Source organism: Chelonia mydas, chromosome 1 (genome assembly GCF_015237465.2).
Source record: "Chelonia mydas isolate rCheMyd1 chromosome 1, rCheMyd1.pri.v2, whole genome shotgun sequence".
NCBI lineage: Eukaryota > Metazoa > Chordata > Testudines > Cheloniidae > Chelonia > Chelonia mydas.
The window spans coordinates 55,585,769-55,598,776 of NC_057849.1; the positions used below are offsets into that span (position 1 = coordinate 55,585,769).

At 37.5% G+C, this 13,008-nt stretch overlaps 1 protein-coding gene across 9 annotated transcripts in view; it reads left to right on the forward strand.

The window, feature by feature from the left end:
- INTS6 (integrator complex subunit 6) overlaps positions 1–13,008 on the forward strand; it is a 75,857-nt gene that overhangs the window by 44,293 nt on the left and 18,556 nt on the right. For 7 of the 9 annotated variants that reach the window (XM_037893220.2, XM_043532582.1, XM_037893203.2 and 4 more), the window contains 9 exons: positions 3,081–3,233; positions 3,420–3,552; positions 4,122–4,216; positions 4,725–4,835; positions 6,651–6,866; positions 6,979–7,105; positions 8,687–8,829; positions 9,582–9,816; positions 12,388–12,762. In XM_037893220.2, the coding sequence (XP_037749148.1) occupies positions 3,081–3,233; positions 3,420–3,552; positions 4,122–4,216; positions 4,725–4,835; positions 6,651–6,866; positions 6,979–7,105; positions 8,687–8,829; positions 9,582–9,816; positions 12,388–12,762 (1,588 nt within the window). The remainder of the gene's footprint in view (positions 1–3,080; positions 3,234–3,419; positions 3,553–4,121; positions 4,217–4,724; positions 4,836–6,650; positions 6,867–6,978; positions 7,106–8,686; positions 8,830–9,581; positions 9,817–12,387; positions 12,763–13,008) is intronic. The other 2 variants (XM_037893228.2, XM_043532589.1) reach the window with 1 other exon arrangement.

Consider the following 13,008-nt stretch of genomic DNA (forward strand, 5'->3'; position numbering starts at 1 on the left):
AGTACATTCATCAACCAAACACAGCATGAACACCATGGTAACAATTCCTTCAAGAGTAATGTCTTCCCTGATCTGGTGGAAGGATCCCTATCAGGTATGTGTGGATGCCCCCTTCTTACCATCTTTGCCAGACGAGATAAGTGTTACAGGCGCTTCTCTCTTAGGCTACAGAGTCCTCATGGACAACCATATGGTGCAGGGCACTTGGATACCCTGAGAAACCAGGGTGCACATCAACTTTCTGGAACTCCAGGCAGTCTGAGAAACTTGAGAGGATTTTCTACAGTTCATCTGGTCCCGCTATGTCCTCAATGTCCGATAACATGACAGCTATATTTTCCTGTGTGTAGAAGCAGTCATCCTGCGGAAGTGGTGTATCAAGAATTGAATCACCATGTTGGCAGCTTATCTTCCATGAATTCAAAATGTGTTGGAAGATGCCCTCAGCAGGCATTTTGCCATCGATCGCAAGTGGGAATTGCGTGATTCGCTAATAAACATCATCTTTGCTCATTGAGGGACGTTTCTTTCTCAAACAAATGAGAAGTAACACATACTGCTCCACAGGAGCTCTAGGGCTACGCTCTCAGGGCAATGCTTTCCTTCTTCCCTTATCAGACCATCTCAGCTATGCTTTTCCTCCCTAACCACTCCTTCCTCGGGTCCTGCAGAATATTCTTCAGGACCTGGCAAGTGACGTCCTTATAGTTCCCAATTGGTCTAGACAGTTTTGGTTCCCAAATCTCCCACAACTGTCATCTGAATCTCTGATCACCATCCAATCCTTTCCTGATCTCTTGACACAGGAGAAGGGCAAGATCAAGCATCCCAACTCTGAAGAGCTTCCTCTAATCTTAGTTTTTGGATGGGAATCTACATTAGAACATTACTGCTCTCAAGCTGTATAAACGATCCTTAATAGCAGAAAGATTTCCACTAGTAAATGCTATTCAGCCAAGTGGAAACGTTTTTTTCATCTGGGCACATCAAAACATTTATCTCCCGAGTCAGTGGATATACCCCTCATTTTGGACTGGCTTTTCTCTCTCAAAACAGCCGGGCTTTCCCACAGCTCTGTATAAGTTCATCTGGCAGCAGTCAGTACGTGCCATCCACTATCAGATGGTTGTTCAGTTTTCACTCACCTGTTGACTACCACATTCTTAAAGAGACTTTTCTGCCAGTAGAGGGAATGTGTTCCTCATTGGGACTTGCATCTTGTACTTTCGGCACTCCCAAAGCCTCCCTTTGAACCAGTATCTACATGTTCCATGTGTCACTTACTAATGAAAGTTGATTTACTTATGGCCACCACCTCAGATGGAAGGGTGGGTGAGCTAGGATCCCTAATGGTGGATCCACCATTTGCTATATTCCATAAAGACAAAGTCTCCTTAGGACTATGTCCGATATTCACTTCCAGAGTAGTTTCGGAGTTTCACGTGAACCAATCAGTACTTTGTTTTTTCCAAAACCGCATGCATCTGAAAAAAGGAGACCTCACTCCCTTGATGTGTGTGACATGCTCTCGCCTGCTACCTGAAAAGGACAAAACAAAGTAGAAAATCACCTAGATAGTTTCTCGCTATAGCAGAACGAGTCTGAGGTCAAGTTATATCGTCGCAGAGGATCTTGGGGTATATCCTGCTTTACCAGTAGTTGCATCTTCCTTCCCCTCATAGGGTGAGAGCTTGTTCTACAAGAACATAAGCAACTTCAGTGGTATTGCTTCAGGAAGTACCCTTATTTGTGGGGGAATTCTGCGCCAAAAAAATAAAAATTATGCGCACAATATTTTAAAATTCTACATATTTTGTCAAAATAACAATATGATCATAAGAACATAACTAAGGCTATGATTTGATCATGGAGGTCGTGGACCGCAGACCTCCATGACTTCAGCCCGCAGCAGCTGGGAGCTGCAGGGTACCCCCACCTCCTCTGGTGGCTGGGAGCTGCGGGGTATCCCTGCAATTTGGAGTGAAAGGGGTCCCCTGCCAGCTCCCCAACCCCTGCAGGCAGTGGGGGATATCTGGCAGCTCCCCAGTGGGCAGGGGAGGGGGGAATCCCCCTGGCAGCTCCCCAGCGGGCGGGGGAGGGGTAAGCAGGGAGTAAGCAGGGTGGGCCCTCGGGGAAGGGGCGGGGTAGATTCTGGGTTGACCTTGATTTCAAAACATGATCTTGTGCGTAAAAAGGTTGGAGACCACTGCTGTAAAACATGTTTTCTAATCTTCTTGTCATTCTTGTGGCTATGCTCTGAACCTTCTCCAATTTATCAACATCCTTCTTGTATTGTGGGTACTGGAACTGGACATAGTATTCCAGCAGTGGTTGCACCAGTGCCAAATAACCTCTACTCCTACTCAAGATTCCCCCTGTTCATGCATCTCAGGATTTCATTAGCTCTTTTGGCCACTTCATCACACTGGGAGCTCATGTTCAGCTAGTTGTCCCCCATGCTTCATCCCTGTCCCCAAATCTTTTTCATAGTCACTACTTCCCAGGATAGAGTTCCCCTATCCTGTAAGTATGGGCTACACTCTTTGTTCCCAAATGTCTACATTTACATTTAGTTGTATTAAAATTCATATTGTTCGCTTGTGCCCAGTTTACCAAGCGACCTAGATTGCTCTGAATCAGAGACCTGACTCCTTCATTGTTAACAGAAAAATTGGGGGAGTGGTTATCTGTAAACTTTATCAGTAGTGATTTCATTTTCTTCCCAGTCATAAATAAAGACGTTAAATAGAATAGGATAATCTACTCCATTTGCAAATCATTGTCCTTGCCTGACCTGTTGACTTAGCAGTTAAAATACTTAGCTTTTACTTTCTAAATATACTTACTCTATATTAAGATAGTATTTACTACCTACCTAAACCCAACAGCTGTTCAAGGTTCAATAAGATGAAATATTAAGTTAAAGTGTTCATATTTCTTTATTTCAGAGACACATTAACAGATACTAAGGGACAATTTTCAAAAACACTTTTATATTGTTTCAGAATAAGATTTAGTATGCATAGATCTTCTATTTGTTGGTGCAGACCTACACTTAACAGCTGAATGTTTCTGTTTAGCCACCTCGCACATCTCACCCTGTAGTGAAGTTCTCCTGCACTGACTGTGAACCAATGGTCATTGACAAACTGCCTTTTGATAAATATGAGTTAGAACCTTCACCGCTGACCCAATTTATCCTGGAAAGGAAATCTCCTCAGACGTGTTGGCAGGCAAGTTGAATATGTACTAACTAAAGGACATTTAGCTGAGAAATAGTGTTCTGTAAATAACTTGAAATTAAATTATAATGTGTGTTGATTTACTGTAAATTCACTGACATCACACCTTTAACTTAGAACTCACACTTTAAAAATATTTATGTACAACATGAATTACATGAACTCTTCTTATTGCAGGTGTATGTGAGCAATAGTGCAAAATATAGTGAACTTGGCCATCCTTTTGGTTACTTGAAAGCCAGTACAGCACTGAATTGTGTGAACCTGTTCGTGATGCCTTACAATTATCCAGTCCTCCTTCCCCTCTTAGGTAAATACAGCTTTCTCAAATCCTTCTGATGTAGTAGGCAGATGGAAAATTGCTTCAGCCTAGTTACATTTTTTGAGTTATTAATGCTACTGTTAATAATCATAAGCCTATACAAATCCAAAACATTAAGAACGTAATATTCCTACTGAAAAGAGAACTTCTAGTTTTTCTGACACCTACTATGTTCATGATTCACTTATCAAAAAATTGCTACCATTCCTGAATCTGAGTATAATCCTGTTGATTTCTAAAAATGAGTTTATTGTTCACAGATATTTTACTCCCTTTCTAATATGCTGTGGCTGCCACTTCCCCCCCCTGCTGCTACTGCAAAGGCACTCTTTTCCCACTCCCATGGATCTGATGAGTTAGATTTTATAAATGTTACAAGATTCTGCCTTCCTTACAAATCTCATGGATTGCATCCAATAATGATTAGCTCTGATTAAGCCTTAGTGTAGTAGGACGAACCTTTAGAAGAAATGTTCTTAGAAAATGTGTGGTGAGTGATGCCTTATTAAGAAACGCACCTCTCATTTAACTTTATCTCTGTTTGTATAACTTCTTAGATGACTTATTCAAAGTACACAAAGCAAAGCCAACCTTAAAATGGCGGCAGTCATTTGAAAGCTATTTGAAGACAATGCCTCCTTACTATCTAGGGGTAAGATGATTTATTGTACGTGCGTTTTAAAATTGCTGCTGTATCCTATAATTTATGGTAAACTTGTATCTTCAGTTATTAGCTTGTTCTGTTAACTGTCTTCTTTTGGGTTATATTTTATAAAGCAATTAGGATGTTCTGAACATAATAAAAGGTTAATGTGTACAAATCTAGGATTTCACATTTATGGCATCATGTATGCCCCTGGAAGAATAACTTTCCTAAAATTTACATTAATGTCTTGACTTTTCCCTTTGACCGTAATATTATAAAAACTTGGTCAGGTATAACTACTGCTTGAACTATACCTCCACTAACATTTAATAATTCCGCATTAATGTTGCAATACTTAAAGGAAATGGATGTTATGATGTTGTCTTCAGGGGCTGCAAATTCACTTTGAAAATGAATGCATTAAGCAATATTGTGCTTTAAATTCTTGCTACAAACTTAAGGGTACAAATATACAAGGATATAAATATGTAAGTGTATATATTACTTGTTTCAGCCTTTGAAGAAAGCTGTGAGAATGATGGGAGCGCCTAACCTTATAGCAGACAGTGTGGAATATGGACTTAGTTACAGTGTCATTTCATACCTCAAAAAGTTGAGTCAACAGGTAATGTTGATGCAAAAGAGCAGTAAAAAATGAAAACTAAAATTAAAAAACACTGTTATACTAATATCAGACTAACTTGAAAATATCAGTGAACCATATTGGTTCTCATAGTAAAGGGGCAAGAAACCGTAAGTTACCTGAATTCCTACATGTGATTACTGTTGGTACATTTTCCGTTCTCTGAATTAGTTGAAAACTTTGTTTATAGACTAAACTGTACATACATACTGAAATGTGGCTGACTGGATGACTCAAGGCATATAGTATACGAGCAGCATTTTCATATGTGCCAACTTGAATATATTTGTGATTAAAAAGGCGCAGTCCTTTCTGCTCTGTGCTAAAAATCACCTGGCATGAGATTAGGGATTTGTGCCTATATGTAGTTGGGCCAAAATGTAGCCGCCTTTCCTATTTGGCCCGTAGTTTTTGAAGTGCTTCAGGATCCATGAAAAATGAAAGGCATTAGCTAAATATAAAACATCAACAGTGCCTTTCATCCCTATTGAAGTGCTTGCTTACAAATGAAACAGGCACAGAATGGACAAGGTTACACCCCAAGCCACTGGGGAATCGAAACCACATCTCCCGGCTAGTCTCCTGCTCTAGCAGCTAAAAACCATTGATTTCCCATTATCACTTATGTTTTGTGTTGTGTCAAACTTTTTTTTGGATAATCACAAAATTGAATAGCTTTGACACAAATGGATGTAGAGATGCAAGTATTAATGCCTTTGTATGTTAAAATTTCATAAAGTTTAAAAATCTTCAGTATAAATCTTATTTTTTAAACTCCTAGCTATAACCTGTGGAAATCTGTGATGAATCTTACCAAATTGTGTGATCATTTTGCTCAAAAAATCTGCATAATATATAAATCTGTATATTTATACATTTTTAGCTCAAAATACATAAAATACGTTGTTCTACAGTATGTTATAGCTACATTAGAGTATACAGTGATCCTTCTTCAAATGTTTGTTTCCTTTTGAAAAATTCTACTAGTTTAAGAGAGTTCTGTTCTTAAAATGGGAAATAACATTTGAACTTGCAGCATGGAAGGAACTTCTCAAGTGCAGCCTCTGAATAAACACTATATAGCAGTCAGAAGTTCTCAAATGATTTTTGGCTCATTGTTCAGCTGTATTCTGCCAAACTACTAGTGATACATTTTAGAGGATATTGATTTTGGGACATACTGGGCAGGTGAAAAATTATTGGCTGAGGTGGACTGTCTGCCAAATGGAGGAAGAATCAAAAGATTGCTGTGTGTTCCCTCATTTTGTTGGAGTTGAACTGTTTCTTCCTTGCTTTAATCTCTGGTTCTTTTCTTATCTTCTGTTGACTTTTTAAAAAAAGAAATTGACACCATCATATGAGTCCATAATAAATACAGTTAAATGAGATAAGTTACTTTGAGAATTCTCGTAAGACTTTAGCTGTTTTCACAGGGAAAAGTGAAATCCATGAGCACATGCAGAAATTGTGGCACAGTTTTCCTATAATCGTAATCAAGGCATTTTTATGAAAATAAAAGCATTGCATGCATATTGGTGCATAGATACTATGATAATGGGCACCCTAGAAATACCTGAAAGAGCTAGACACAAAAACTGTTCACCACATTCTAATGATTTAGAATTGTAATAGTACATTCAGCAAACCACCTTAAACACTCTTCCACATTATATTTTTTATAGTGTATTAGTACATTGCCGAATCTTCTAGGTAAGAATTAGGAATGAATTTAATATTCTGACTAATCATTTTAAGAGTATATTGTCAATTTTATTTATTTATTTATTTCAAATTAAGGCCAAAATAGAGTCCGATAGAGTCATTGGCTCTGTAGGCAAAAAGGTAGCGCAAGAGACTGGAATTAAGGTCAGAAGCAGATCACACAACCTGTCTATGGCACATAGGAACGATTTTCAACAACTGCTACAGGGGATTACTGGGGAAATTCCTCATAGACTTCTAGACCTCAATATGAAGGAGTATGCTGGGTTCCAAATAGCTTTGCTGAATAAGGTAAGCACCATTATGTGTAATGTTGTTATTTTCAATATACTTCCATTGAAGTATTAGATGTTGTTTCATGTGTAGTATTAATCAAAGCTTTATTATATTGCTGTAACTGTAGGAATTGAAACCTCAGACATTTAGAAATGCTTATGATATACCCCGAAGGAATCTTTTGGATCACTTAACAAGAATGAGGTCTAATCTTATGAAGATAACTCGCAGGTTTCTCAAAGGACAAGATGAAGGTTAGATTTCTTGGTTTATTGTTTGCATATCTTAATATATGTAGTAGTTAGTACTGTTAGCATAATTTTGTATAGTGTTCTGAATGGAGTTGAGCCTTCTTCAATAGATGCTTAGCTAGGAGGTTTTCTTTCTGAAATAAACTTATTCTAAGATTGCAGCTGTTGCACACGAACCCCAGTGACTTTTCTTGGGCTTTTCCACCACACCTTTATTATAAGTTAGACATGTTCCAGTGGCTCATAGAAGACAAAACTTGTCTTCTGTTTAATTTCTTTGACTGTCCTTGTCTTAAGAACAGTCTTGTTTTCGTCAGCTTTTGATTCTTTTGTTTGTTTTTGTTTCACTTTTTTCCAGCTTTCTGGGTATATCAAAGGACAAATATCTTCTAGACAGTCCTGGACACTGAAGTCCTCTGTCCATATAATAGGTACATAATAGGCACTGGCAGAGCTAGCTTCCCCCCGCATCCTGCCAACTTGCCTCTCCCTTGACCTGAAAGGAGAGTAGTTGTCTCCATGCTAATTCAGTTTTTTTCTCTCTGGTGACTTTCAGCAGGCAATACAATAACCTGTGCTAGCCATAAATGACAGTAGTAGTAGTAAAAAGAAAAGGAGTACTTGTGGCACCTTAGAAACTAACAAATTTATATGAGCATAAGCTTTCGTGAGCTACAGCTGATGAGGTGAGCTGTAGCTCATGAAAGCTTATGCTCAAATAAATTTGTTAGTCTCTAAGGTGCCACAAGTACTCCTTTTCTTTTTGCAAATACAGACTAACACGGCTGCTACTCTGAAAGTAGTAGTAGTAGAGCTCAAAAGTAGAAGTACTCTGCAGTTAAAGTGCTTCGTTACACTGTGGCACCTGATGAGTAGAAGACAATAATGGAAAGAATGAAATAAGAATAGACAGAGAGAAAGGAAAAAAGACAAGAAAAAATAGGACTTCCAATAACATTTCTAGATTATGAATATTAGTCTGGTCTAAGTAGTGACAGAATGTCACTACCATCCAGTGTTTATTAAAAAAGTTGTGTCCAGTTCCTGGAGAGGTGTCCATATTACAACTGACATTAATTCTAGTGTAATCTGCTACCCAGCCTACCTCCTTGCTGAGCAAAGGATTGATGGGTGAATTTTGACATGTTGTGCGGTCAAGAATACATTGAGGACCTGAATCACAAGGACTCTTAAGAAAATGCTGAATTTTGTTTTAAGTGTGTACAAGATTGCAAGTATCTTGTACCTTGCTGACAATATTAGAAAGGACATTTCTCAAGTTGTTGGTGTTTTACTTCTAATTAATAAAATGTCTTCATGTTTTTGGCAGTTATGAAGGGGCTTTTGTGTAATCATAGGTCAGAGTAGCAGGTAAAGTGGAATATTAGATAATAATTTCATACATCAGTGTAGTAGTAGCCTCAGTGCATTTTACAATTAATGTGTTCAGATTATCCTGATCAAAAAGATGGGATATGAAAATGTGGATGTGTGAAATACATCTAGAATTAAATCCTGACAACAGTGTCATACTGTTTCTATAGGCATAGTCTTTTGATAAAAAACTATCTTCAATTCCAATAGATCAAGTTCACAGTGTACCAATAGCACAAATGGGAAATTATCAGGAGTACCTAAAACAGATACCATCTCCTCTTCGAGAGCTTGACCCTGATCAACCCCGAAGGCTACATACATTTGGTAATCCATTTAAATTGGACAAGAAGGTAATTTCTCTATAGTACTCTTTTTGTGTAAAACTAATGCTATGGCATTTGTATGTGTTGCTAACTAGAGGCCATCCAAGTGCATAGGGAAAGAAGGCCACTATATTTCTTAGGAAATTTCCTCAACCTTTTTCAGACCACTTGTTTTTTCATGGAGGGACGGACTTGATTAGAAATCACTTATGAAAGCTCTGTATTTTTTAGTATGAAATATTCATATGTTGTGAAATTTCCAACACCCTACCCTTTTTTCACTCCTCCACCCCCCCTTTTATTAAACCCCTTCCTTAGCAAAAGCTTTCATTAACTTGATGGCTTCTCTAGTTTTCCACTAGCCCAAGGACATGGATTCTCAATCCCTCACAAATCCAGGCCTTTGACTTGACTTCAGTGAATTCCCAAGATAGTTGAATATTTAACTGTCTAAAAATTACCTTGCATCTGACTCCAGTTTAGAGGTCATGTTTTACAGACAAATTTTATAACCATAGTCAGCTTTCTTACTTGGCACATTGTTTATAGTGTGGTCTTCAATACATCATCCCTCCCAAAGTAAATCATTTGCCCACATTTTTTTTAATTGGCATTTGAGAGAAGCCAAGACAAGGTGGTATATTTTCCTGATTGGATTGTCTTATATCCGGCAAAAGTCAGGAAATTGTTGGATATGTGATATATTTTTTGTTAAACTTGCTGTGCAAGATAACACAAATTTGAGAGCTTTTTTTAAAAACCAGATTTATTTGTTACAGGGAATGATGATAGATGAAGCAGATGAATTTGTATCAGGGCCTCAAAATAAACACAAACGACCCGGAGAACCAAATATGCAAGGGATTCCTAAAAGACGTCGGTGTATGTCACCCCTTCTCAGAGGCCGGCCACAGACTCCTCCTGTCATGAACAATCATATTGGAGGAAAAGGGCCACCTACACCTGTAATGCAAGCACAGCCAGATCTTGTTAAACCTATTCCTATTCACAAAAGTAAGTGTAACTCTATTTCAGTTAATTTTTCCTGTTGCCTTCATTTGGTTCTTCTTCAGAAAATTCGCTTTACTGTTTATACAAAAGAATATTTTAGTTGGTCTACAACAAATACTCATCAAGAAAGTAAGCATGCTGTAGATTGCTCAAATGTGTGCATTTGAATATCCAGTTCCAAAATGTCAGTATGTAAATGTTCAGCCTTAATTATCCAATTACTTTGCGTATTTGGTACCTCATAGGTTTCAAACCTCTGCCATTCTTTTGTAATTTCAAAGCAATATAAAGGTTTCTGAAATTTGTTAACTATCTGCCATTGAAACACCACTTCCTAAAACTAAAACTACCTTGATGTGTACAAGGGAAAGTATTATACAATGTAGATAAAGGTACTTGTCCTATGCCTTTTAATTGTTTCACATGCATGCATTTTTAGGATTTAGTAATACATAAATTGATTGTGATTTTATAGTAAGTAAAATAAACGTCAGTGAAATTTATAGTAGTTACCCTCCCAGCAAATCTAAGAGGGGGCAGAATATGGGAGGGTTTCATATTTATAGACTTGCCATATTTGTTGATTGTTTACCTGCGCTCTTTATATTAAGGATTTATATTTTTCCTCCATAAATCACTCTTTTGAGCCCCTAATTATTTCTGTTGCTCTTTTCTTCCTCAGCATTTTTGTAATAAGAAAGTGGACGTATTAATTTAACATTTCAGGTTCATTTGCACCAGAGACAAGTAGAGGGGTCCTTACCTTCCTGTTCTGTGATAGATGAAGAGTTTAAAAAAGGAGTTTGATATTTCAGCCATTACATTTAACTCCTTTCTTACAAATAGGCCTACTTTTTTCTAGCACTCTTTTCTTAGCAATATTGAAAAGCTTTTTACTTTCCCCTTAGCTTTTTTAACTAACATTTTAACTCATTTTCTTATATGCCCCATATTTTTTCATATATTACTAATTTAATATTGTAGTTTGGTTTCCTTCTGTCATTTGAATTCCTGTATTAAGCAGATCCTTGTGAAATCAGTTGGTTAATCCTTATATTCAATTTCAGAGGAATTGTAGCTTGTTTTAATTATGGTGTCTTTAAGATTCCCTAGCTGCCTTGCACCATGGTACATTTAAAACCTTCCATCTTGTGTTGTTCACTGACTTTTTTAATTCCAAATTTTTATTCAGATGGTGGTTGCACTTTCTTATTTTTGGCTCATAATCTTTCCCCTTGTAACACAGGAATCTAATTAGATAAGACCACACTTAAAATTAGATACTGCTATAAGGCATTCAAGTAGACATGCAAGAGTAATAGCCAGCACCTGATTTTAGCTGAATTTCAGCCTGGCCTCACTTCTTGCAGGTGTAATTTTGTGCTTGCAACTAAATGTTTTATTAAATCTTACTATTTAGATGGCAAAATATATGACTGATTTGCAGACTCAAGTTAGGTATGCAGTGGATTAAGTAAGATTTCTTCCTGTAACTGTAGGCAGAAGAGTTCAGTTTTTGCAGGCACAAATTGTCCCTCTGAAAGAGAGGATATCTGAAAAACTAGGGTCAATCTTCTTTTGTGCTGTGACTTTTTTCCAGGAGGAAAAGTGTTGTACTTAACCTGGCCTGGAATAATTTTTGGACTTCTGGTAAAGGCATAAACAAATACATATTTTAAAGTTTTTCATATGGTAAAATAGAATACATTTTCAACAATTGTTGGTTGTTTGCTTTTCCACTTTGCTGATAAAATACAGAACATATTGCATTTTAATTTGGCTGTTTGCAGTAATTTCCTCACTTCTTGGAGGTAGGACAATATTACAAATAAGCATGTAGCTCACAATCCTGTGGGAACTGACACCAGGGCAAATTACAATTGAATCACTGTATATAGTCAGAAGTACTGGGATATACCTTCTTATAACAAAATTTAGGAATCTTCTCAGTACAAAGAGTTTGTTTCCCCTCTTCTCTTTTAATACAGTGAATAAAGTAAAAGCAAGGCCAGTATATCCCTTTAAGTGGGTCTCACTGATATCTGATTACATTAGTGAGTACAATCTTTGATCTGACTCACTCCAAAATATTGCAACACGCAAGCTTATCTGGTGAGCTTCATTCCAGTGAAGAGTGAACTTTATTCCTTAATATGGGCTTGTGTGTTGCACAGGGCCTTGAGCCAGCCCTTCTGCATGGAGGTGAATTCTACCCATTAATCTTAATGGGACCAGGTAAGTAATTCCTCACAGAAACATCTTTTATCTTCTGTTCATTTGACTTCTTGCTTTGTTGCTAGTCTGTGTAACTCTTCCCGTTTCCTTATAAAGAATGCTTCCCTGTATTGCTAGAACACCACTCCTCAGTGGACATTCCAGGGTGTTCTCTGCCACCAGCAACATCATCTTGGGACTCCCCCGGTGTTGCAGAACTATCTCTTACCTTCTTCTAAACCTACCTGCTGCAACATGACTGCACAAGACTAGATTACCCAATATCAAATAATACATGATTTTGATGTTTTTTAATGCATGCGTGCCAGCTTGTCCCTCTTCATAGTCTTTATTTTTCAGCTTCAGAAACCAATAACGAGATTGCAGCGGATGATGTGATTGAGAATCATGTTGCAGATCCACTTTCATCAGATGTTTTTCCAAATGCTATGGATTCTGAATTTTCAGTTTCCTCTTCTCCATTCAATTCATTGGACGGACCAACAACTCATTCAGAGCATCTAGGCCATGAACATTTAGGAACTAATAACCTTAACATTGATGAATTTATGAAAAATCATGAAGAGTCAGGTGGTAAAGAGCGAAATACTCAAGAAAACTTGCCAGCATCTTCTCCCAACAAAGCGAAAAAAGTGATACATTCCAGAAGTGCGAGAGAGGTTAATATAGAACTAAAAGCACAAATTATGAAGGAGATTAGAAAGCCAGGAAGAAGTAAGTATAAGAACCCCAAACCACTATCTTTGTATCCGGATGATTGGAGAGACAACTAGACTCAGTTGAAATATTTAGACTAGAACATTGTATTTTGTAAGCTACTGAGTCATGCAAGAATCATAATAGAGAGAGATCTGTGATTACTAGCAGAAGTAAAAATAAGAGAAGAGAAACCTAATGTGTAGTAGAGAGGAAATCCTTTTAATTCAAAGTTTATAAGGCCTCTTCAGAAAGTTTGAAAAT